The sequence below is a fragment of the Eretmochelys imbricata genome, chromosome 2 (assembly GCF_965152235.1).
Source record: "Eretmochelys imbricata isolate rEreImb1 chromosome 2, rEreImb1.hap1, whole genome shotgun sequence".
Taxonomy (NCBI): Eukaryota; Metazoa; Chordata; order Testudines; family Cheloniidae; genus Eretmochelys; species Eretmochelys imbricata.
In genome coordinates, this window is record NC_135573.1 from 43,557,917 (window position 1) to 43,585,263 (window position 27,347).

A 27,347-nucleotide genomic window follows, 5' to 3' on the forward strand; every position below is an offset into this window, starting at 1 on the left:
TTCTCCTCATCTGGCAGCATGGGGACAGCTAGCTATGTTCTTTTCGTTTATTTGAGTGCTTGTTTCCGCTTTTAGAGTGGAGGGCTACTGTCATCAGAGGAGAGGGATTGGGACACTGAAAATGTGTTCTGAATGCTTCATACTTGGACAAACCTTTTACAAATGATCCAGGTATGACTGTACTAGAAGCAGGGCTGGGAGTGCCACTTATCACTATGGCTGCCTGACCCTTCCATTATAAGATCCTGTTTTCAGTGTCTTATAACTTTGCCCAATTTTAACCATTTGGGTTGAAATTTTTCATGCTGGGTGTCTGCCCCGGGCTGATTTTTTGTTTTTTAATTTCAGCCAGTGTGGTTCAGCTGTTTCCAAGAACAAGGGTAGGGAAAGAAATTGTTTTGCCCATGTTAAACATTTCTGATGTCCTTTTCTTTGAACGGCATTAGTGGCTCATGCTTTGGAGCAGGGGTTTGAAATTTATCAGGGGGAAAGCCTTTGTGTCAAGGATTTGCCTTAGGTCATCCTCAGGAAAATCTGCCCAAATTTGGACAAGTTAAAAGCCTCTGAAAAGTTACAGTTTGCACATGCTCAGTAGAGACATCTGCCATTTTAACAGCTGAAGATTCCATCCATGTTCAAGCCTCTCACAGCTCCTAGAGCTGACCACACTCCACATGCACCATCCTCCCAGAGTGCCCAAACATGCTCCAGGCCAGCAATACAGGGGTGAAACTAGAATTTCCTTGTAATTACTGCTCTAGGGCAGGGTGGGGCCAGGCACCAGAACTCAGAGCAGGGAGCCTGTCTTTCTTGTCCTCTCATTGAGCCCCTGGCTGGTATCCAGGCAGCATGGAGGAGGATACTGTCTAATTTGAATACAAAGGGGAGAGGACCTGGATTGTGGGGGAGGAGTGAATGAAGTAGATTGGGCCAACGAGTCTGATAAGAGAGACTGGAGGTGGGGAGAGAAACTGGGACAGGGAGTTAGGGGGAGACTGGGACCGGTTGGGTGAAGAGACTGGGAGCTGGGTGGGGAGGCTGGAAAAGTTGGATGGAGAGGCTGTGACTGGTTGGGCAAGGAGACTGGGACTAGGAACAAGTGTGGGGGGAAAGTGGGGCAAAGGGAGACAGATCTCACAAGGAGCTGGGTGCAAGGAGAGAACTGGGACTGTCTGAGCAAAAGAGTCTGGGTCTAGGGACCAGGGAGAGAATGTGGGGGAGACTGAGATTGGACAAGGAGCCTGGGGTGGGACACTGGGACTGGGAGGAAGCATGTGGGGAGAGACAGATCAGATGAGGAACAGGGAGGGAGGAACTGGGACTGGCTGAGGGAGGAGACTGTGAGTAGGGAGAGGGGATATTGGGACTAGGTAGGGGAGACTGAAACTTACACATAGATCATGGAGAGGGAAGATTAGGAATGGACAGGCAAGGAGACTTGGACGGGGATGAGAAGCCTGAAGAATGAGACTGGGCCTGGTAGGCAGGGAGAATGGGACTTGGACAAAGCGGCAGGGCTGGAGAAGAGATAAGACTGGGATAGGTACAGGTTGGAGGGTATGGGGCAGAAGGGGTGAAGCTTGAGGAAAACAGGCAGAAGAGAATCTGTGTCCACAAGAGCACACTCCCCTCCAGAGCCTGGAATGGAACCCAAGTTTCCTGAGTCTCACCATTCCTCTGCTATAAGCAAATATCTGTGAAACCCTCTGGCAAAGTGTTGTTTCATCCCTCTTCAGTGCTGGCTCATAGAGAGAATGGCAACCTACTTTGCTATCAATTACTCTGTTAGCTCAAGTGGCAAAGGTCTGTGCTGGGGTCATAAGTTTCCAATTCAGTCGATGACCAATGTGGGTGTCAGGCTGATACACAGGAGGGAATTTTTTTTTTCAGTTTGCTTTTTTAAAAACCAGGCAGGCAGCTGACAAGTCAAAACATTCTGCTTTGGTTCTACCAAAATCCTTTCCACAATTTTTTTAAAAGATTTTTCAAAATGAACCCCTTCCCCCCGTCCGCCCCTCACCCCCCAAATGCCAAAATCTCAAAAATGTTTATGTGAAGGAAAATCCCATTCCCTGACAGCTCTACTAACACACTGTTCTGTCGCTAATTCCTCAGGCTGACCTTGTGGCTCAGTTTACTTTTTCTGGCCACTTGCAGAATAGCATACTCAAGCAGACACATACTCATGCTTTTGTCATTGTGGTATGGAAAACATCCATTTCTATATGAAGAAGACAAGCATTAAGGAGTCGCTCCTGAACGGTGCTGAGCACTTTGCCCTGGTCCAGCACCTTTCAGACCTAAGACCTACCTGGTCTCCACCATGGAGATCAGACGGCTACTGAAACAGGTCACTAACATCAGGGGCTACTTTATATCGTTGGTATACTGTGCAATGAAAACCATCTGATGAACAGTGTCATGACTAATGAAGCTTAAAATAAAACAACTATAATAAGGGTATATGCTAATGATGCTCCATTCCAGTGAAACTCACTTTGAAATGAAGTGGAACCAAGATTTATTGAGTGTATCTCAGCAGTTGCTGTCATGACTGTCATGGAGTCTCATCTTCACATGAAAATGATCAGGTTCAGACTGTTTTTACTCTTCAGCTTTAACATGCTGGATACAAATTTCCAACTCACTTAAGTGAAAATCTTTCCTGGCCATTTCTTTTGCTTTTCAATATTAGGTGGAGGCTCTGAATGAAGTGGGAGAGAAAGTGAAAGGTCCCTACTCTATTACTATCAATGTGCAGGATATTAATGACAACCCACCAAAGTTTGACAAGTCAAAATACAAAGCAATAGTATGGGAGAATTCCCGTCCAGGTAAAGGCCATTATCATTAATAATTAATATTATTATTGTTACTATTTAAAATGTATACCGTGCCATTTAATGAGCATTGTGCAATATAGTAGATTGAAAATGCTAAACAAAGAATAGCACCTTGTCACAAAGGATATCACAAACTAAAGGCATGACTGGGTACAGTATAATACAAATAGCACATAGGTAAACAGAGTGGTTTGTGTCTATCACAGCTGAAATGTTTCACAGAACTTTCCACATTACAAACATTATTTAGTAAGTAAATATCACTATCCCCATTGTGCACTGCTCATGGAAGCTGAAGCTAAAAGAAGTTAAAAAACATGCCCACGATCACACAGAAAGTAGGTGTTACTAGGGATCTAAATTATTTAGATCTTTATAGATCACCCTAGAGGGGGCAAAAAGATGCCACTAGAGCTGTTAGATAATTGGTGCTTTATATTTCCTGTGGCAAAACACTGCCCAGAAAGCGGGCTGCACCATCAGTAGTTTCCAAGTAGTTTTGTTTTGTAGATTGCAGTAAACCAATTTAGAAGTCATAAAAGTATGGAAACCAGTGATAAGAGCCAAGAGAATGGAAAAAGAGACATAACCAGCTATTAACACTATGATCATGGAACCAAAAAGGAGCTTTTAGTAAAGTACAGGAATCTGTGGCTCAAGCAGGCAAGAAAAGAATGCAATAGTTCTTGAGTATATTTGCAGTTCATCCAGGTGACAGGGTTTTTTTATATGTTGAATGGATAAACAATTAAAGTTTAAAAGTTTGTTCACAGTTCCATGCTTTGATATACGCTCCACTAGCTCTTAATGTTCCACATTACGCTTTTCAAAAAAAGTCTATTATACATGTCTGAAAATGTTTGTTCACCCAGTTTTCCATCGGAAAATACCATTTTGATTGAACTGAAAATATTCACAAAATCATATCAAATTCAATGAAATTTCCTGCAAGAAAAATGTTTCCCAAAGCAAAATTTTTTCATTTGAAAATTTTTTTTTGCTTTGGAAAAATTTAAAAATTTAGTTTAAAATGAAATTTTTATTTTGAACTTTATTTTACTTTCTTCATTTTAAAATTATTTTTACATTATTTAATGAATGTCAGTGGTAATGGTGCATAATATGATGTCATATATTTTCATGTCATATTTTGACAATATAATAGTCAAAAATTTTATTCTTAAAAAATTATGGGACCTGTTACATAACAGACTGAAAAAAATCAAAAGTGTCTGTTGTTTGTATTGTGGTGAAAAGGGTCAAACTGTTTTGTAAACAGAGGTAAACACTGAGATGACAAAGTTTGCCGATAATACAAAATTACTTAACACAGTTAAGTCCAAAATTGACTGTGAAGTGTTACAAAGGGTTCTCACAAAACTGGGTGACTGGGCAACAAAATGGCAGGTGAAAATCAATGTTGATGAATGCCAACTAATGGACGCTGGAAAACATAATCCCAACTATCCATATAAAATGATGGGGTCTAAATTAGCTCCAAGAAAGAGATCTTGGAGTCATCGTGGATAGTTAGAATCATAGAATATCAGGGTTGGAAGGGACCCCAGAAGGTCATCTAGTCCAACCCCCTGCTCGAAGCAGGACCAATTCCCAGTTAAATCATCCCAGCCAGGGCTTTGTCAAGCCTGACCTTAAAAACCTCTAAGGAAGGAGATTCTACCACCTCCCTAGGTAACACATTCCAGTGTTTCACCACCCTCATAGTGAAAAAGTTTTTCCTAATATCCAATCTAAACCTCCCCCACTGCAACTTGAGACCATTACTCCTCGTTCTGTCATCTGCTACCATTGAGAACAGTCTAGAGCCATCCTCTTTGGAACCTCCTTTCAGGTAGTTGAAAGCAGCTATCAAATCCCCCCTCATTCTTTTCTTCTGCAGGCTAAACAATCCCAGCTCCCTCAGCCTCTCCTCATAAGTCATGTGTTCTAGACCCCTAATCATTTTTGTTGCCCTTCGCTGGACTCTCTCCAATTTATCCACATCCTTCTTGTAGTGTGGGGCCCAAAACTGGACACAGTACTCCAGATGAGGCCTCACCAATGTCGAATAGAGGGGAACGATCACGTCCCTCGATCTGCTCGCTATGCCCCTACTTATACATCCCAAAATGCCATTGGCCTTCTTGGCAGCAAGGGCACACTGCTGACTCATATCCAGCTTCTCATCCACTGTCACCCCTAGGTCCTTTTCCGCAGAACTGCTGCCTAGCCATTCGGCCCCTAGTCTGTAGCGGTGCATTGGATTCTTCCATCCTAAGTGCAGGACCCTGCACTTATCCTTATTGAACCTCATCAGATTTCTTTTGGCCCAATCCTCCAATTTGTCTAGGTCCTTCTGTATCCTATCCCTCCCCTCCAGCGTATCTACCACTCCTCCCAGTTTAGTATCATCCGCAAATTTGCTGAGAGTGCAATCTACACCATCCTCCAGATCATTTATGAAGATATTGAACAAAACCGGCCCCAGGACCGACCCCTGGGGCACTCCACTTGACACCGGCTGCCAACTAGACATGGAGCCATTGATCACTACCCGTTGAGCCCGACAATCTAGCCAGCTTTCTACCCAACTTATAGTGCATTCATCCAGCCCATACTTCCTTAACTTGCTGACAAGAATACTGTGGGAGACCGTGTCAAAAGCTTTGCTAAAGTCAAGAAACAATACAGCCACTGCTTTCCCTTCATCCACAGAACCAGTAATCTCATCATAAAAGGCGATTAGATTAGTCAGGCATGACCTTCCCTTGGTGAATCCATGCTGGCTGTTCCTGATCACTTTCCTCTCATGCAAGTGCTTCAGGATTGATTCTTTGAGGACCTGCTCCATGATTTTTCCAGGGACTGAGGTGAGGCTGACTGGCCTGTAGTTCCCAGGATCCTCCTTCTTTCCTTTTTTAAAGATTGGCACTACATTAGCCTTTTTCCAGTCATCCAGGACTTCCCCCGTTCTCCACAAGTTTTCAAAGATAATGGCCAATGGCTCTGCAATCACAGCCGCCAATTCCTTCAGCACTCTCGGATGCAACTCGTCCGGCCCCATGGACTTGTGCACGTCCAGCTTTTCTAAATAGTCCCTAACCACCTCTATCTCCACAGAGGGCTGGCCATCTCTTCCCCATTTTGTGATGCCCAGCGCAGCAGTCTGGGAGCTGAGCTTGTTAGTGAAGACAGAGGCAAAAAAAGCATTGAGTACATTAGCTTTTTCCACATCCTCTGTCACTAGGTTGCCTCCCTCATTCAGTAAGGGGCCCACACTTTCCTTGGCTTTCTTCTTGTTGCCAACATACCTGAAGAAACCCTTCTTGTTACTCTTGACATCTCTTGCTAGCTGCAGCTCCAGGTGCGATTTGGCCTTCCTGATATCATTCTTACATGCCCGAGCAATATTTTTGTACTCTTCCCTGGTCATATGTCCAACCTTCCTATTCTTGTAAGTTTCTTTTTTATGTTTAAGATCCGCTAGGATTTCACCATTAAGCCAAGCTGGTCGCCTGCCATATTTACTATTCTTTCGACTCATCGGGATGGTTTGTCCCTGTAACCTCAACAGGGATTCCTTGAAATACAGCCAGCTCTCCTGGACTCCTTTCCCCTTCATGTTAGTCCCCCAGGGGATCCTGGCCATCCGTTCCCTGAGGGAGTCGAAGTCTGCTTTCCTGAAGTCCAGGGTCCGTATCCTGCTGCTTACCTTTCTTCCCTGCGTCAGGATCCTGAACTCAACCAACTCATGGTCATTGCCTCCCAGATTCCCATCCACTTTTGCTTCCCCCACTAATTCTACCCGGTTTGTGAGCAGCAGGTCAAGAAAAGCGCCCCCCCTAGTTGGCTCCTCTAGCACTTGCGCAAGGAAATTGTCCCCTACGCTTTCCAAAAACTTCCTGGATTGTCTATGCACTGCAGTATTGCTCTCCCAGCAGATATCAGGAAAATTAAAGTCACCCATGAGAACCAGGGCATGCGATCTAGTAGTTTCCGTGAGCTGCCGGAAGAAAGCCTCATCTACCTCATCCCCCTGGTCCGGTGGTCTATAGCAGACTCCCACCACTACATCACTCTTGTTGCACACACTTCTAAACTTAATCCAGAGACACTCAGGTTTTTCTACAGTTTCGTACCGGAGCTCTGAGCAGTCATACTGCTCCCTTACATACAGTGCTACTCCCCCACCTTTTCTGCCCTGCCTGTCCTTCCTGAACAGTTTATAACCATCCATGACAGTACTCCAGTCATGTGAGTTATCCCACCAAGTCTCTGTTATTCCAATCACGTCATAGTTCCTTGACATCACCAGGACCTCCAGTTCTCCCTGCTTGTTTCCAAGGCTTTGTGCATTCGTATATAAGCACTTGAGATAACCTGTTGAAACCAGTTCTCTGAAACCAGTTCTCTGAAAACATCTGGTCAGTGTGCAGCGGCAGTCACAAAAGCGAACAGAATGTTAGTAACCATTAGGAAAGGGATAGATAACAAAACAGAAAATATCATAAATCCACAACATAAATTCATGGTGCACCCACATCTTGAATACTGCATGCAGTTCTGTTTGCCACATCTGAAAGAAGACATATTAGAATTGGAAGATGTACAGAGAAGGGCAACAAAAACAATAAAGGGTATGGAACAGCTTCCATATGAGGAGAAATTAAAAAGACAGACTGTTTAGCTTAGAAAAGAGACGACTGAGGGGGGACATGATCGAGGTCTATAAAATCACGGATGGTGTGGAGAGAGTAAATAAGGAAGTGTTATTTGCCCTTTACCATACTGCAAGAATCAGAGTTCTCCCAATGAAATTAATAGGCAGCAGGTTAAAACAAACAAAAAAGTACTTCTTTACACAGCACAAAGCCAACCTGTGGAACTTGTTGCTAGGGAATGTTGTGAAGGCCAAAGTATAACAGGGTTCAAGAAAGAATTAGATAACGTCATGGAGGATGGGTCCATCAATGGCTACTAGCCAAAATGGTCAAGGATGCAACCCCATGGTCTGGATGTCCCTAAGCCTCTGACTTCCAGGTGCTGGGACTGGATAAGAGGGGATGGATCACTCAACAATTGCCGTGTTCTGTTTATTCCCTGTGAAGCACCTGGCCCTGGCCACTGTCAGAAGATGGGATGCAGGGCTAAATGGACCACTGGTCTGGCCCAGTACGGCTGTTCTTCTGTTATGTTTTGTTACAAATATGAGACACTTTGATCAAAAATAAACTAAAATGTTTCAATCTGTACGAAGTAGTATCTGCCCTTAATTAAAAAAAAAGACATGTCCTGTTATATTAGGACATGAGTGGGTATGTTATGGTATGTCATACTATGCACTATTACCACTGACATGTCATTAAATAATGTACAAATAATAAAAATGTAGAAATGGAAAAAAATACATTTCAAAAGACGTTTCATTTTGATGTGAAATTTTTCCCAAATTACATTTTCCCAAATGATTTTTTCTTTGAATTGCCATTTTGCAGGAAATTTCAAAAGTATTTCTTTTTGTTCTGGAACAAAACCAAATTTTGCTATGTCAACCTTTTCCATGAAACCAAAATCCCAACTTGTGACCAGCTATAGTGTAGAACAGCCTCTTTAATGGTAACCGTTCTAAATGCAGTAACAGTGTTGCATGTTCTCTAAACACTCTGTGATGGATTATTTGCAGAAGCACCACAATGTGGTACTAAACTACCCAAAGAGAGCTGTCAGAGAATCCCCCCTTCCCAAGGAACTCTGTGCAGGTGGAATGCCGGCTGAGATGCCACTGACACCCTGCATCAGCCAGTCCCCAACTTAGTGTAAGGGGAAAGCGGCAGCATGTCAGGGGCGCGTCAGAGGGGGTGAGGGACCTTACTTATGCCAATGATGTAAATAAAGGCTGCTCTGTGCAACCCTAACTTGTACAGGACATGTGAGGTCCTGAATCAGGGAGCTGCAAGCACATCCCCCCTTCAGCTGAGCTGCACATGCATGGATTAGAGAATCAAGGCCCTTTCTCCATTCTCTTACTGGCTTTTCTTCTATATCCAAACAGGCAAACCCTTCATGTATGTCCATGCCACTGACCATGATGATCCTACAACTCCCAATGCACAGCTCAGTTACAGCATTCTCCACCACTTCCCCAACCCTTATATTCAAATGCTTTTTCAGATTGACAACGTAACTGGAGCAATCTCCACAAGTGAGACTGGTATGTAAAATTCTCATTAGTATTGTTATTGTTTGTATGTTAAGCACCAACTACGAGTTCCATGCTGTACGTGACACAAAATAACAACAGTTACTCCTGACTTGAGGAGTCTATAGACTAAAAACAGAGAGCACAGGGAAACCCAGAAGAGAGATGACTTAGGAAGGGTTTTCCTTAACTATTTATTTAAGCCTCTTCTTGTGATCATTGTGGAAGGAGTGGGTCTAGAAGGGACTTGAATCAAGATAAAAGAAGAAAGCTCCTTTCCAACCAATCCCCAGAATAAAGTTAGCCCATGGAACATATTTTTAAGGGCCTGCCCTGATACTGAGAGGTATGGAGCATTTGTGACTGAAGTGAATGGGAGCTATTTACAGAACTATAGTCTCATTTGCTGTTATTACTATTATTAATTATTTTTTATTTTGGTAGTGCCTGGGATCCCATTGTGCGAGGTGCTGTACAAACACAGAACAAAGAGACAGCCCATGTCTTAATGAGATTACAATCTAAATATGCTGGAACCAGTACTAGTTTAGGAATTTGTCATGAACAGGTGTATCTCCAACTATGCAACTCCACATTTGATTTTTAATTTTTTTTCTGAGAGTGTATCTCTCAAAACAGTAATTCTCAACTTTTTCGGAAATTGAAGCAATTTAGCAGGCTAAAAGTCTTATCCAACTCCCAGTGAAATCAATGGAATGACTTCCACTGACTTCAAAGGGAGTTTGATCAGATCCTAAAACATTACCTGTACTAGCTAGTACCCATTGCCTCTCTTGGAGTGCCGCTTTTGCCTATTTCCCAAGTTCTAACACAGAGACTCATCTTTAAGTTCATGAAGAGAAGCCTAGACTAACAGTTGTAAAAGCAAGATACCTCAATGGATGTATACAAAGCAGAGGTTGGGATTTCTCTGCAGCTAAACAAGGTACCCGTAACAGAGCTTTTGCTTAGTTTCTCTCATGTCTCTTTGTTTTGTTCTCTAGGATCTCGTTTATTAAATCACCAACAGCAGGATATGTTCATCCTTGTTGTCACAGTGAAGGATTTGGCAGGAATGTCAGAGAACGCTTTAACCAGTAACATTGACGTGGAAATAACTGTGAAGGAGAACCTTTGGAAGGCACCTCCAAATGCATCTATCAAAGAAAACTCTACTGAGCCTCATCCCATCTATATCATGCAGGTAGGAACTAGAAATAACAGAAATAACTGACGTCAGGGCATCTACAAGCCCTAAATGTTCCCTGCCACCTGCAGGATCTTCTTCCATTTATCAAGACTTTGGTATATCTTCTGTGTTGGATATTGCTGTCCATGGGAGTTTGGGCTGAGGAAGGACTGAGTAAAAATGGAATATGGATTTCAAGATTTGGCCCCTTGGTCATATTTTACATAAACTGGAAGAGGGTGTTAGTGTGGATTTCCCTATAATATCCTTATTATGGAATGGATGCTAAGGAGATGATTAAGGTACAACCCAGACCAATGTCAATGTCACAGTGACACAAGGATTTTCCCACTCAAGTTTACAGAAAGTGCTAGTCTTGGTATCTTCTGTGAACTGCAGGCAATGCATAGGGAACTCTGCTGATGTACAGAAAACTCTAAGGAACAGAAAGGATACTCATTCCGAGGCTGTTTGGCACAATATGAATTACAAAAGCAAGAGACCATTGATGTAATAGAGAATTAGTCTTTTAAAGAATGCAGGGAGGATTTTTACAGATGGGGAATACAACAGCTGGGAAAAATATGGGTAGTGCTAGGTACTACCACCGGGAATAGTAAATGTAGGGCTTGATTGCCTCTCTCACAGACAGACTCATGGGAGGGTGCCCAGCAGGGAGGAAAACTCTCTCAAGTTCCCCTTATGGAATGTCCTCCAACTTCTTCAGTTGCAGGGTTGGTTATGCTCACCCCCACTCACCCCATCCATGAGGAAACAGTAGGGTTCAGCCCCTAAAGTCCCTGGGAGGTCAGCTGGAGGCATCGGGCAAGGTTAGCAGAGATTTTGTGCCTTTCAACTGGATCTGGTGTTCCCGCTTCCCCACACTCTCTGGCAGTTCCAATACAGCTCTACCGGCAGACACACTGCAGCCTACAAACCCTACTTAAGGTAATACTGAGGCTGCCTCCCACCCTCCACGTGAGAGTTTGGGAGGAGACTAACCATACATAGATCCCAGTGTGTCCATGGAGTTTTAGAGGTAAGTATTTGCCCTAAACCAGATCTAGTGAGATACAGTGCAACCATTACCTTCACAATAGCGAGAAAGGACTTAAGATCAACTTTCCGCCCTCCTTCAGATTCACATATTTCCTATAATATCACCCACCTCCTCTGATATTCTGCAGCACAAATGAAGACTGGGCTGATTATATTGGTATGGCCATAATGACATCAGTTAATATTAACTAATAGGCAAACACGCAGAAATATTTGTGCTTAGAAGTTCACTTGGCATTAGATCACACAATGTACTGATGCTTAGGGTATTACAAGATTATTCATACTCTGTTCTTGAGAATAGTTGGTTTGGAAAATGACAAATAATGGGCCTTACTCTATTCCCACTGAAGATAATAGGAGTGTGGCATGGATTTAAATGGTAATAGGATCAAGTCCAGAGAGACAGCAGCTGGAAGAAAGATCTATGTGAACCATATATAGCAAAAGTGATATTTACATTTTGGGATAATTTATATGAAAATTTCCCATAGAAATGAATAGTGTCTCTGTAGAGCAGGGACTAGCAGGTGCTATATATATATTTAAACAGCACCTCCTACTCCTTTATTATGTAAGAAAAAGACTCAGAATTTATGAAAAAAGCTTACTGTGTTTAATTTTAAATAGAAAGACCACACAAAATACCCTATGTGCCAGACCAGTCTGACAATTTTATGTGTACTACTCCTGCCCCCACCATGCCCTAAGATTTGGCTTGCCACTCTATGTTTCTATCTGTGAACCCAAACTGCTAAGATGATTAAAGCTGAAGAGGAAAAGCACAGAAGATGGCTGGTACAAAAAGATGCTGTAAATTAGTGTGATGCCATTACAATACTGTAATAATATACCTCATTCTTACACAACACTTTTCAACACTTAGATCTCAAAGTGCTTTTAAAAGGAGGTAAATGTTATTATCCACATTTTACAGATAAGGAAACTGAGGCAAAGAGAGTGACTTGATCAAGGTCATTCAGTAGACCAGTGGCAGAGCTGGGACCATCATCTGGGCCTCTGAGTCCCAGTTCCAAGGCCTGCCAAATGGTTAGATGACCTAAAATTAAGTAATGTGCAAAACAGGACATTTGTCTTTTCCTTTTCATTCCAAACATTTAATCCAGTTACAGCTCAGTGCACACTTTTAATCCTTTGTCTTAACTCATTTTGGGAATTTTAGGTGCACTGGAATGAGCCAGGTGCAAAATATGGACTTTTGGAAAAGGAGAGGCTGTCCAGGTTCCCATTTACAATTGATCAGAATGGGACTATTTATGTGACCGAACCCTTGGATAGGGAAGAAAAGGAATTGGTAAGTAAACATGAGAAACCTGACTGATACAGTAGCCCAAAGTCTGAGACTCAATAGTGGTTGAGCGTGTAAATGTAGGCGAGTTAGTGGTGGGAGAGGGAGGAGAAAGAGATTTAATTTGATGTGGTTTCTGGATGAATTTGAGTGACTTGATAGACATGGACTCCCAGGCAATTTAATAGCAGGCATGCCCATCATACCACACTACATTCATCCACCCAACAGCCATTAATTCAGCACTTTATAATATTTCTTTCTAAAGCAACATGAGTTCTGTAGTTATTGCAGTTTTCACAGCCTACCCTGAATTGGACAGAACATGTGCTATGTACAGAGACAGTGTTATAGTACCTGATCGAGTGGCGGACTGTGGCAGAATTTTTAGCTCTGTCAAGTCTTCCTGCCTTTCTTCTCCACGAGGTAGGGTGGGGAGGCATCTCTTCACAATAGGCAAAACAAATGAACTTACTGTAGATAACGAAGAGTTCCCCCAACAATAGATGTTATCAGATGCTCTCTCTCTTCAGATACATTCCTACACATTCTTTCCACAAAGAGGAAAGAAATTAGTCATGTATACTCTGTGTAGCTAACATCAGCTAGGACTAAGATTTAACAGCACACACATGCATGTGCTTCACTAATTGAAAGCAAGTGTTCATACAAAGAACACTTTACATTTGAACAGCAATTGTAGTCCCAGGGCTGCTCCAAATTGTGCCAGTTGTCAGTGGCTTTAAGAGGTCTGTCTAGCTGCTGGGGTTCCCTAGAGTGCAGCAGCCCTTTGGCCAAGCTCCCTTGTCTCGGCCCCTAGGTCCTACACAAGAGGGAAGAGTGGGCAAGGGGGTTGGGCACAGGAGCTGCTATGCTGGCCTGACACCACCTGGGGTTTCCCCCATGCTGGGGGAATCATGAGATAGCTGTATCCACCAGCCTTATGACTGTTTTGTGCTGGTGGACTGGAACCATAGGCGCTGACTCTGTGGGTGCTCTGGGGCTGGAGCATCCCTGGAAAAAAAATAGAGGTGCTCAGCACCCACCAGCTACCTGCTGATCAGCTGTTCAGTGGGCCCCGCTGATCAGCTCCTCCCCCTCCCTCCCAGCGCCTCCTGCTCACTGCCAATCAGCTTGTTCAGTGGCAGGCGTGTCATAAAAATAAAGGGAAGGGTAACCAGCTTTCTGTATACAGTGCTATAAAATCCCTCCTGGCCAGAGGAAAAACCCTTTCTCCTGTAAAGGTAACCTCGCTGGCACCTGACCAAAATGACCAATGAGGAGATAAGATACTTTCAAATCGGGAGGTGGGGGAAAAAAAGGGTTTGTCTGTCTGTGTGATGCTTTTGCCAGGAACAGATCAGGAATGCAGACTCAGAACTTCTGTAAAGTTAGTAAGTAATCTAGCTAGAAATGCGTTAGATTTCCTTTTGTTTAACGGCTGGTAAAATACGCTGTGCTGGATGGAATGTGTATTCCTGTTTTTGAGTCTTTTTGTAACTTAAGGTTTTGCCTAGAGGGATTCTCTATGTTTTGAATCTGATTACCCTGTAAGGTATTTACCAGCCTGATTTTACAGAGGTGATTCTTTTATCTTTTCTTTAATTAAAATTCTTCTTTTAAGAACCTGATTGATTTTTCATTGTTCTTAAGATCCAAGGGTTTGGGTCTGTGTTCACCTGTACAAATTGGTGAGGATTTTTATCAAGCATTCTCTGGGAAAGGGGCTGTACGGCTTGGGGGGATATTTTGGGGGAAGTGAGCTCTTTCCCTGTTCTTTGTTTAACACGCTCGGTGGTGGCAGCATAGGGTTCAAGGACAAGGCAAAGTTTGTACCTTGGGGAAGTTTTAAACCTAAGTTGGTAAGAATAAACTCCGGGGGTCTTTCATGCAGATCCCCACATCTGTACCCTAGAGTTCAGAGTGGGGAAGGAACCTTGACAGGGCGGAAGGCACTGGAGGGGAAGGGGAGGAGCTGGGGCTGGAAGAGGAGGAGTGAGAGTGAGAGTGTGGCTCCTTAGCCCGAGCCTCGTGAGCCTGAGTCAGTTGGCACAGGCCAGCCATGGGTATTTAATGTCAGTGTAGACATACTCTGGCTCAGGCCAGCCTGTCATCTTGAATAAACACAAAATTCAAGAGCTGCATTTTAACTTAGCCCCAGGAATAGTCCGTGATGCTGACATTAGATCAGCGTGTAATTAAAGTGAGTCTACTTTGGTATTAAATGTATTCTCATTATGAAAAAAAATTGCTGGACAAGGAAAATAATGCCATGCTTTTTATTTGGCCTATAAATACATCGTATAATTTATAAGCTTTCCGGCTACAAATCTCCCTTCTTGTGGTGTTGAAAGAATTGCTAAAATACTACATAGTGACCAGTCGGCATATCTAAAGGGATTTGATCTCCCTCACCATTTTGTGTTTCGTGTTTAATTTTAAAAACGGTACTTTCCATAGTGTTTCTCAGTTTGTTTTCTCTAACTGTACAGTCAGCATTTGCCTGGGAATTTGCTGATCTCACAGCAATGCATCATCAGGAGGGGCATGAAAAAGAGATTTAATGAATAAAACTATGATCAATTGCCTACTTCTCTCTGAAGGTAGAATAAGTATTTCTAGGAGAGAATACAGATATACGCCCTAATTCTGCAAGGAACATAAGCAGGTGCCTAACTTTAAACACTTCAGTGCGAGAAATCTGATGAGGTTCAACAAGAACAAGTGCAGAGTCCTGCACTTAGGATGGAAGAATCCCATGTACTGCTACAGACTAGGGACCGAGTGGCTAGGCAGCAGTTCTAGGGGTTACAGTGGATGAGAAGCTGGATATAAGTCAACAGTGTGCCCTTGTTGCCAAGAAGGTTAACGGCATTTTGGGCTGTTTCAGTAGGAGCATTGCCAGCAGACTGAAGGACGTGATCATTCCCCTCTATTCGGCATTGGTGAGGCCTCATCTGGAGTACTGTGTCCAGTTTGGGGTCCCACACTACAAGAAGGATGTGGAAAAATTGGAAAGCATCCAGCAGAGGTCAACAAAAATGATTAGGGGCCTGGAGCACATGATTTATGAGGAGAGGCTGAGGGAACTGGGATTATTTAGTCTGCAGAAGAGAAGACTGAGCGGGGATTTAATAGCTGTTTTCAACTACCTGAAAGGGGGTTCCAAAGAGGATGGCTCTAGACTGTTCTCAGTGGTAGCAGATGACAGAACAAGGAGTAATGGTCTCAAGTTGCATTGGGGGAGGTTTAGGTTGGATATTAGGAAAAACTTTTTCACTAGGAGGGTGGTGAAACACTGGAATGCGTTACCTAGGGAGGTGCTGGAATCTCCTTCCTTAGAGGTTTTTAAGGTCAGGCTTGACAAAGCCCTGGCTGGGATGATTTAGTTGGGGATTGGTCCTGCTTTGAGCAAGGGGCTGGACTAGATGACCTCCTGACGTCCGTTCCAACCCTGATATTCTATGAGTCTATGATTCTATGAGTAATCATATGCTTAAAGTTAGGTTTCAGAGTAACAGCCGTGTTAGTCTGTATTCGCAAAAAGAAATGGAGTACTTGTGGTGCCACAAGTACTCCTTTTCTTAAAGTTAGGCACATTCTTAAATTCCTTACTAAATTGTGGCCACAGAGAGGAAGGATAGTCTTGTGGTTGTAACCAACACTGGCCTGGGACTAGATGGAGATATAGGGTGAAATCCCAAACCACTCTTTGAAATCAATGGGAGTTTTGCCATTGACTTCATTGATGCCAGGATGTCACCCATAGATTCTGTTTCAGCTCTTGCACAGACTTCTTGTGCACTTCACCTATCTGTATCTGAGTCACTCATCTGTGAAATGGAGAGAACAATGTTTTCCTGCCTCTCCTGGGTGTTGGGAGAATAAATGCAGTGATGAATGGTGAGGCATTCAGACACCATGGTAATAGGTACCATATAAGAGCCTATAAGTAATTAGTACTAAAATAGAAGAAAATGTTATTAAGACCTACAGAAAGAGCTTTCCTTTGGTAGCAAGGTTTTCATTGCGATCCCTTTAAATGGAAGCTATTATAGTTCTTGCGTTTATTAGTCCTAATTGCAATATTATCATTGTAGTATTCATTCTTTGCAACTGCAAAAGAAGAAGGAGGAGAGGAACTGGGCCGGCCTTTGCCAATCTTTGTTCAGGTTGAAGACATTAATGATAATCCTCCTGTGTGCCAGAATGCTTTGACTATATTTGAAGTTCAGGAGAATGAAGAATTAGGTAAGACATCATTAAAGTAACTATTATATAAATCATTCTCACTGTCTGAACATTGTTTCCATTTGGTGAAACTAGAATTAACAATTTCAGGGCCCAATTCTGTCACATTTATTCACTTTGAATAGTGCTTATTCATTCAAAGTGTCCCACTGACTACAATTGGATTGTTTGTGCAACTAAGCTAGTCAAGGTGAGTGAGAGTTGCAAAATCAAATCCTCAATGTGTAAAACAGAAATGTCATTTAAAATACAATATTGTGCTCTCCGACAATCACAATGCTAAAATGTACAATAGAATTTGCTTTCCTTTTTTAAGATAAAAAATATGGTTTGCTCTCACTGGATAAATGCTTTGATTCTCCTGTCCCTTATATGGATGCTACATTGGTGTAACTCCATTAATTTCAATGGAGTTACTTCTGATTTACACGAACATTAGTGAAATCTGTCCCTAAGTCTCTACATTACTTGTTCAGAGATTTTAAGGCAAAAACGCCCCATTATGGTAATCTACTCTGACCTCTTGCACAACACAGATGATAGAATTGCACCCAGTAATTCTTGCATCAACCCATAACTGTTGATTGAGCTAATGCATAGCTTTAATATAAAGCTATTGTGTTTCTTTACAGTATTTTCCAGAGAAAAGGTGGGTCAGGTAATATCTTTTATTGAACCAACTTCTGTTGGTGAAGGACACAAGCTTTTGAAGGAAACAGAGCTCTTCTTCAGGTCTGGGGAAGGTACTCAGAGTGTCACAGTTCAATACAAGGTGGAACAGATTGTTTAGCATAAGTGGTAGCATAACACACATTGTAGGAGACCATTCAAGGTGAAGTGGCCACTTAACACCTCTGCAGTCATCGGAGAAAAAAGGGGGGGTTTGTGGATTACAGAGTGTTGTAATAAACTATAAATCCCATATCTTTATTAAGACCATGGTTTTTAGTGTCTAGCAAAGTTATGAATTTAAGTTCCCAGCCTCATCTTTTGAAAGTGTTGTGCAGATTTCCTTTGAGGATGAGGACTGAGAGGTCAGATGAGCGATTGTTTTGTGAAAAGTGTTTGCCCATGGGTGATATGGTATTTTTGTCTTTTATCATTTTTCTGTGTGAAGCCTGTCATCTGAGAATGTAGCAAGTGTCTGGTTTTCCTACTAGTTGTAATTGGGATATTTAGTGCACTGGATGAGTACACCATATGCTGTGATAGGTATGTGTGGGACTCATGCATCTTAAAAGGTGAGTTGTGGGGGATACTGATCACCGTAGCAGTGGAGATATGTCTGCAGGTTTTGCATCTGTTGTTATTGCAGGTTAGGGAACAATCTGTTCCACCTTGTATTTACCTGTGACACTCCGAGTACCTTTTCAAGACCTGAAGAGGAGCTCTGAGTAGCTTGAAAGCTTGTCTCTTTCACCAACAGAAATTGGTCCAATAAAAGCTATTACGTCACTGTGATGGGGTGCCTACCCCACACATGCCCGAAAATGTTTAATGTGGACCTGAGGGGCCAGGGTACCTGGCTGCACCTGGAGGGACAGCCAGGCCTAACTCAACAAGAAACCCAGCTGGTCTGGAATAGGGTGGATTATAAAGCCAGAAAGTTTGCAGCAGAAGGAGGCTGCAGGGAGAGGGCCTGCAGTCACTCTCTGGGAGCAGAGAGGAGGAGACGTGAAAACCCAGGAGGAAGAATAAGCCCTGGGTTTCTAGCCCTAGCAGAAGGGTAAATCCCAGAGGAGTTGTGGGGAAAGAAAGCCTGTGAGTGCTAATTAAGAAGAAGCCCAGGGAAACAGCTGCAAGGGGTAGGACTATGCAGACCTGGGCTGTTTGTTGTAGGGTCCCTGGGATGGAACCCAGTGTAGAGGGCAGGCCTGGGTTCTTCTACCAGCCACTGGGAAGTGGTACAGGAGTGGCAGAGATGCCAACTGCACAAGATGGTCTGGAGAGACTTTGTTACCCCAGAAGGGGAGGCGTATAGTGACTTAGCTGGAGGGGCTGATTCACAAAGAAGTAGCACCCTGAGTCCTGGAGAGGGGGGGCCACGATGCAAGGAAGAGGGCATCAGACCTGAGTGGAGCTAATCCACAAGGAGGTGCCACAAGGAGGGGCCCCTTGTGGTGAGTGAAGCCCACCACACTCACACCTTGTCTCTGTAATATCCTGGGACCGACACGGCTACAACAACATTGCAAACAGTATTTTCCAGGCAATTGGCATTTTTACAGTATCTGTTATATTCATACTAGCAGCATCGTCCATAGTATTTGATTCAGTGAAAAAGTAGGATATATTGATAGATGTGTTATCTAACTGACTTCATTCTTTCCTTGACTCTAGGGAGCAATATTGGAACTCTGCATGCTACAGACATGGATAAAGAAAACACTCTTAATTCTCGCCTGCAGTTCCGTATTGTGGAGCAGAACCCCAAAATCCCTTTAGATAACCTCTTTATTATCCAACAAGAAGCTGGGACTTTCCAGCTCTCTAGGTCTTCATTAAACAAGCAGAAAGTTTCGAATTATTCTGTAACGGTGGAGGTGACCGATAAAGGTCAGTACAAACAGCCCATCACATGCTGAAATAATTTCATTCGTCAGCCTTCCTGTTTCAGTGTTCAGTATCCAAGATGTTCATGTTAAGCGATTTAGGGATTCCCAGACAGGGCATTTACAGGAAGCAGCAGTATTGAGCGCTGCTCTTCTTACTGAATTTTACTTAATTGTTTTAAAGATGCACAGAGAAATGACTCATAATGTGATGATTAAATTCAGCAAGCACTAGGGCAGAGGGTTCAGTAGAATTCTCCAGTAAGAGGTTTTCTACTGCATGGGAATCTCTGAAGGGATTGCATGATTTGTGATGTTTCCACTGGTTTTATTGGAAAGGATTAATGTCTCACTGAAGAAACTTCAGTGAGTTCAGTGCAGCTGGCCAGAGAGTCCAGATGGTTTATACAAATATTCAGAACAAAAGTTCATCTTCAAAAAGGGTTTGCAAGCTCATTATCCAAGAGCTCAGAAATCCCTGATGGTTAACTGAATAGAAAGTATGTACTTTTTCCCATTAAAGACTAAGGGCTTCATCCTGCAGTTCTTAGCCAAGCAAAACTTACAAAATTTACATTGACCTCCATGGGAGATAGAAGCACATAGAGTAAGCAGGATTACATTTCCCCTTCGTTAATGAAACAGCATGGTTTAAACAAATGATAGGAGAACTTCAAAAGGCTTGGAAGTTGGTTTTGGAAGCTCATTTCGAATTACATCTAAACTATTTTGTTTAGGATATTCCCTGAGTCCTGGTTTAAGACATACACAATGAAAATACTGGGATCTGACTGTGTCTGAACAATTTACAGTCAACCAGAGCAGACTTTTTGGATCCAGAAAAACCAAATACTAAGGGCTCCACCCCCCCCCCCCGCCGCCATTTGTGGCACATTCCTGGATTTAAAACAAGGCTGTGAGGTCTGCTGCTGTCTGAGTTCACTGATTGGCATTCTGCTAATTATACCTAGTTTAGGTCCAGCTATAAGCAAAGTTCAGAATGTTCTCTGATGACCCACTGTAGGGAAAAAAAAGACTGGTATCTCTGGATGGGGGAGGGAAGAGTCTTCTTGCAATCTCCATGTCATGAAGAACACAGAAAATTCATTATCTTCCTGCTCCTGATCAGGGGTGGGGTGAAAGTAAATTTAGGAAAAGAATTAGGGGAAAGAATGGTGGAAATGTTGAGAGAACTAGGAAGAGGCAAGGAGAACTGAGGGAACCCCCCTCAAAGTATAAACTAATTGTGACGCCCAATATCTTGTGGCCAGTCTTTCTGACAGCAGTAGGATTTTGCTTCGATTGCTATGTTGTATTGCCATGTTGCATGCTTGTACAATGCCTGTCACACTATGAACACTTGAAAAAAAACCTCAGGTTTTCTGCAGAAAGTTTTCTGTGATATTGCTTTGTTCTGTTTTGTACAGTGTTCACAACATTGTGTGATGTGAAAATAAACGTCATTGACATGAATGATCAGATTCCCATCTTTGAAAAATCAGACGTGAGTATTCCTCACAATATTGTTTCTGATGTTACAAGACAAACTTTTACTGAAGCTATGGCCAGATCTAATGCCTGCTGAAGTCAGTGGGCGTCTTTCCATTAACTACAATGGTCATTGGTTAAGGTTGCTAGTGAGCAGCAGAGATAACATTATGCCTCTGCAGCAAGGCCTGTCTACAAGATCTAAATAGCTGCGGTAAACAGACTTACTACACAAATCTAAGAGTTCATTCTTGAGTATGAAAATAAGTTAAAATGTGTACTGTTCATTTAAAGGGACAATATTGGGAATTCAGGCCTGAAATGTAGGTTTTATAAAGTGGGGGAGGGGGAGAGTGGAAATGAAATGGATTAAAATGGCTTAATGTAAAAAATGTATTGGATTTAAGATTTCCCCCAATACCATTGCAAAAACAGTGCTAGTGTGTATGCACCAGAAAGTGAAATTACCTGTAATCACAAGTGAAACTGACCAGTCTATTTTCTTTCTGCAAAGGGAAAGTGCAAAGACAAACAAAGAGCATGAATGGTGAAGAATGGATTAGATTTAGGAAGTTTGCTCAGTTCTAATAAACTAAAATGTTACTAGTAATACAGAAATAATGTATGTAAATATATATATTTTAACTTGGCATCATCCCTTCAGTTTCTAGACTACAAGGATGTAAGGTTTTTAATAAAAGAACTATTGAAAAAAAATTGTAACAAGCTATTTGGGGCAGATTAAATAGTTGGAGGAAACATGCCAAAGGCCAGATTATGCCATCAATTACACCTTTGTAGCTCCTTGACTTAATTTTACAGATATTTCATTTCAATTAAATAATATTCTGCAATTTCTTTCCTGAACTAAATAATAGCAATATGAACCATACAAATACATAGTTATAATTATGATATATTTAAAGGATTAAAAAAGTTTATAAATTAAAAAAATCAATCTAACCACTGCTGGCATGAGAAGTATTATTTATTTTTGTAAATTAATTCAAGTGTTAAGGAAAAAAATCTTTAAGGAGCATGTTGGCAGTTCAGGAGGTTTATTTTTGACATATGTCCAATGTATCTTTTGTGTGAGGTTTGTACAAGGGCCTAGAAATTTCAAATAGTCACTTTTAATTAAAGAACGATTGAGGGTGAAATCCCTGATGGTTAACTGACTATAAAGTACTTACCTTAGGCTGGTATAGCAATCACTACCCATCTTTGCCAATTGAATGGGGCACTCTAGCCAGTTGATTGACATAACTCAGCTTTTTGAGTTTATCATTCAGATGTTTATCAAAACTAGAAGGATGGATGGTCTTTTTGGAACTGGACTGGGACTCGGGACACTGGGTGGAATTCCTGGTTCTGCCATAATTTTTCTGTGTGACCTTGGGCCAGATCCTCAAAGACATTTAGGAACCAACTGTCATTTTTAGGCACCTGACTCTCATTGATTTAAATGGGAGTTATGTATTGAAATATCTTTGAGGATCTTAGCCTCAATCTCTTTATGCCTCATCTGTAAATAGAGAAAATAATTTTCTTCTTTCTTGTGTGGTTGAACTCATTAATGATTATGCTTCACTAAGTTGTAGCACTGAAGGCCATTTCCTTGAATGGTTCCTGATGTCTCATGTTGCAATTATCTTTTCTCTTTAGTATGGTAATTGGACTATTCTTGAAGATACTCCAGTAGGAGAAGTAATACTAGAAATTCAAGCTACAGATGCTGATGAACCATTCACTGGGAGCTCTCAAATCATTTACCAAATTGAAGAGGGAGACCAAAATAAAAATTTCATTATAGAGACAGACCCCCAAACAAATAGGGGATTTGTCAAGATTAACAAGGTAAGGGGATCTCTTTAATTCCTAAATTACAGTAGTACAAATAAATTTTTTCTTTAAGCCTTATTTTTTGTTCTTAAACAACATCCAGTAATCTTTTTTTTTAACTGCCTGCTGATGGATTATGGATCTCCAGAAAACACAGCTTAAAATGTGTGTCTCATTGGTGCCCCATTGTAAGGTGGTGAGCTAAAGCTTTGAATATTGAACTGGAAGGAAGTTGCCAGTACAGTAGCAATAATTAAATTACCTGCATCCTAAGAAAAATGAAAAAAATGAGGAGGAAGCCCAACATACAACAAAAATTGGTAACTGAAGCCAGAAGAATATCTATAACTCTTTACAAAATGGCTGTAGCATAGCAGAAAGTGTGTTTTAACTGTTAAGTGTATCCCAGCCCTATGCCACATACAATATAGCAAAGCTGGTAATAATTTGTAGAGTGCTACATAGCAAAGGGTTTTGATTTCCAGACAAGTTACCCACAAAGAGACATTTTCTTTGCCCTTCAAAATATGAATGTCTTTTATCACTCTTACACCAAATGTTGTACCTGTTACCCATGTCTCTTCAATTGAGGCAAACTCCATACAGACTCAAAATTATATTTTAATCTTTACAAGAACATCAGAGTTAAATAAATTACTCATTCTAGTCAATAAATTAAAATATTCACACAAGGGTCATTTGTTCCTTATGTGGAACTTGCTTTGATGTCAGTGGAGTTATATTGACACATTGAACATAAGAGTGAGCCTTATTGCAACTCTTTTGTTTCTTTAGAATATATCACAAGATATGATGATGGCATGTTGGAGGGTAGATCTTTGTTCTTCATGCAAACACTGTATTACATGTTGTGCAATATCATGAATGGGTCACTGGAAAACTAAGCCAGTAAACATTACAGTGTCTCACAGATATTTGTTTGTAATACAATACTAAGTAAAAGATATCTGTTCCAGGATGGAATCTTAGAGCTGGGGAGCATTTCCAACCCACACTTGACTTTTACAATGGGAGTTGCAGGTGCTCAGCGTGTCTCAGGATCAGGACAAATGTAGAGTTTTTTTCTGTTAAAGTGAACACTGACGGATATAAAGCCAAAGTCAATATTTACCTTGATAGATAACAAATCATGATACTCACTGAAACAAGAAGTCAGTGAATATATAATTAGAAATACCAGGAAAACTCTGTATTATGACCATAAGTTTAAAAAACAGAGGTGCTTTTCCTTTGAAATTAACCTTCTCAAAGGCAGTTCTAGTTAGAGAGAGCCAAAAACAAACAAATAATTATTCATCATCTAATGGGTAAAATATAGTTTTCATTACCTCACCTGCAGCCACTTTGGGTGCAGTCATTCACATGTTCAGTTTTCTTGACATTGTTCTAGACCTCAGTATTATTGCTTTCCAAGGATGTAACCATTAGAAACATATTAACTAATTGCATAACTGTTTTCAACCAATCATGAGCCAGAGTCTTCTTGTATGTAACAATAAATATTATTTCTATAAATAGAATTGGAAATTAATTGGAAATGTTACTTGCTGAGGGATACTCCCAAGATCTATTCGTTTTGAAATCATTCTTTCTAGTGCTGTGCTGTTGTCCTCCTACATGATGAGTCTGCCCTATCCCTTTGTTACCTAAGATATACTCTGTCTCCAAAGCAGGGGAGATGGTACCATTGTGTCTGTTGGCTTCACATTAGGGGAGAATCAATAGCTTGCCTGAAAGCCTTACTTTTAACTTCTTAGTTTATCTTCAGCATTGAGAATACCCACCCTTGTGCTTCCAATTCCCCCAGGGATGGAAATCTTCAAATGATCTGGAGATTATAGGCATACACAAGAGATTCCTCAATCTCTTACTGAAGAGAACAGTGAAATGATTGTTTATTGCAATCTCTCCCCATTTCTCCAGATCCTTGATTTTGAAATGTCTTCAGTGTACAACCTGACAGTCAAGGCCGCAAATCCAGAACCTTTGGTGAAAGGAGTACAGTATAATTCAAGCTCCACTGCCTATTTCAGAGTTCTTGTGGCGGATGTGAATGAAGTGCCAGTTTTCTCCAAGAATACTTATATAGTAGATATATTTGAAGATGTTCCTGTAGGTACTTTGGTGATGAACGTGACGGCCAATGATCCTGAGGGGGACCGGATAAGGTAAAACAAACCCCAAAAATCCCCACAACCAAACAAAAACACCCTGCCTTCTATTTATTTGTAGTTTTTAGCATTGACTGGGATTCTCACATCAGTTGTTAATCTAGTCCTAAACCAGTGAGCTTCTAGATTGAAATGCTGTGGTTGAGAGCAATAGAATATCTGTGCCAGGAAGAGGACACATTCAAACATAGAATACAAGGAAATGCAATAATTTTTTCAATGTATGTATAGTTTACATTTTATTGTGGAAGATAACACAATGGAAACAGTTGGATGTGTTCCTGTTGCAGTACATGATCTTCTCTGCAGCGAACTCTAGGGTAAAGCCTTTTGTATGTACCTGTATTATAGCAAGAATAATTCCAATAGAGCTCATGGTTTATGAGATTAATAATGAAAAATAGGCCAAAGTAAATCTCCAGGGAAAGACACTGTTGACTTGAAAACAATCCCTTTTGCCTTGATTTGTGTTTCAAGTAGGTTTAATAATGAATGAGTTGTGTATAAAATATTCCTAGATGGAGACTAAGAATAAGCAAGAGGACAATGATTTTTTTTCTTTCCAGTAAATTGTTAGTGCTTTTTATGCAGCAGAACACACCTACAAACTAAACAAAGAGTTTAACACATCTAAAGCAGGACTTCAATAATACATTAGATTTTTTTTTTCAAATCAGTCTTCTTTAGTTCAATTCTCAGAGTCTAAGCCTCTGTTTAGGATACAAAAAATTTTCTGCCCCTACTCCTGCATAATTCATACTGAGGTTTTGCGGAAAAATAAAAAATAACATTAACTAGTTTTGAGGAAAACACCAAGCAAGCTAATGGAGTTACATGAAGGATGAATCTGACCTCAGGTCTCCCCAGCACCACCCATATGAATGATCTATGTTTTACACTGATTCCATTAACATGGTTTGTCTCAGTGAGAATGCCAATGGTGACACCTACAGGACAGCATTTAACAACCTCTCTGCCCCTGATAAATTGGCACGAAGGGGAAACACTCAGGGTCACAACTTGTGGCTCTCTGCCATGCACTAACAATCACTTATAAACACTGAAGCCTGATGATCAAACCTGTGACTGTAATACATGTCTCACCACAGACAGTAGTGTTGTAGCCGTGTCTGTCCCAGGATACTAGAGAGTTAAGGTGTGGGAGGCAATATCTTCTGTGGGTGGGAAACTTCTGTGGGTGGGAAAGACACCCTTTCAAGCTTACACAGAGATCTTAGAAGGTCTCTCAGATCTGAAGAAGAGCTTTGTGTAAGCTCGAAAGCTTGTCTCTCTCACCAGCCTTGTCTAGTTTATCTACACTTTTCTTCTGTCACTGTGCCTCATACAAATCCTCTCTCCTCCCCCGGTAGAATATATAGATAGAATATATTTTTGTCTTTATCCTATACTAAAAGACAGTATACTTCCTGTTGCTGACCATTAAGGTTAAGGCCTCTTTACTTGCTTGTCTTCTAAATGGTGCAAGTGTCATGGAATGGGTTCAGATGGCTTCCACTGTGGCTGTTTGTCATGGGGTCATTGTCCCTGGAACTGATGTTGTGAGTGTCCCCAGTAAGTGGTAGATCCTTAAACCAAGGCAGTGATATTCAACAGTGAGTTACATACCTCTAAACTTTATTGATCCTGTCTGCATGTTGTGAGATTTCCTTATTCCCTTCCCTAGCAACCCAGTCAACAACCAGTTACCCTACTTCATCTTACTCCAGTATCTGCCACTATGTCAAAAAGCGATGGATAAGCACATTAATGAGATGCTTTTGTTAACTCAATCAGTTGTGAAAGAATTAAATGTTGATATTTCAATCATCATTAGTCTTCAGAGTTAAAATCCTATTGAGATTAATAGGAGCAGTTCACAGGGTGTCTCTGAGCTAGCTGTCTGCACACTCAGTCAATTGTCAAACAACACTGTTTACACTCCGTTTAAACTGAGTTTCTATTCAGGTCACATTTTAAAGATTCTTTGCAAATTAAGGATCTAGAGTCATTTAAAATCAAAATTTAAAAGACAATTATTTTGGAACATTAAAAATGACAATTATAGAGTTATTATAACTGCATTTTACACGGGGCACAGCTTTTAGATTGTGGTAGTAGGACCTCTCTGATCATCTAGTCTCATATTTTTTTCATTTGCTTTTAACCCTGTCTGAAGGGCAGACCCCAGGGCATCTCTTGAGTTGTCTCCCTCTTTTTTGGTGGAAGGACTATCAACTTTTCCCAAGGAATTCTATTCTTGTCCTTTAGATACTCTACTAATCAAGCTATTTACCGACAGTTTTTAAACCAGTACAGATAATTTAATGTTTAACCAATGAAGAGACATTTGCTCTATAGAAATTATTATGGCTTGGTACAGAATATATATACATATATATATATACACATCTATATTTATGCTT

At 41.3% G+C, this 27,347-nt stretch overlaps 1 protein-coding gene across 1 annotated transcript in view; it reads left to right on the forward strand.

Annotated features, from left to right (window-relative positions):
- Positions 1 to 27,347, forward strand: part of CDH17 (cadherin 17) — a 62,347-nt gene that overhangs the window by 27,035 nt on the left and 7,965 nt on the right. The window contains exons 4-12 of the mRNA XM_077808673.1: positions 2,696 to 2,834; positions 8,896 to 9,054; positions 10,047 to 10,246; positions 12,474 to 12,605; positions 16,700 to 16,850; positions 19,191 to 19,406; positions 20,830 to 20,906; positions 22,556 to 22,747; positions 24,677 to 24,921. Of these exons, the coding sequence (XP_077664799.1) occupies positions 2,696 to 2,834; positions 8,896 to 9,054; positions 10,047 to 10,246; positions 12,474 to 12,605; positions 16,700 to 16,850; positions 19,191 to 19,406; positions 20,830 to 20,906; positions 22,556 to 22,747; positions 24,677 to 24,921 (1,511 nt within the window). The remainder of the gene's footprint in view (positions 1 to 2,695; positions 2,835 to 8,895; positions 9,055 to 10,046; positions 10,247 to 12,473; positions 12,606 to 16,699; positions 16,851 to 19,190; positions 19,407 to 20,829; positions 20,907 to 22,555; positions 22,748 to 24,676; positions 24,922 to 27,347) is intronic.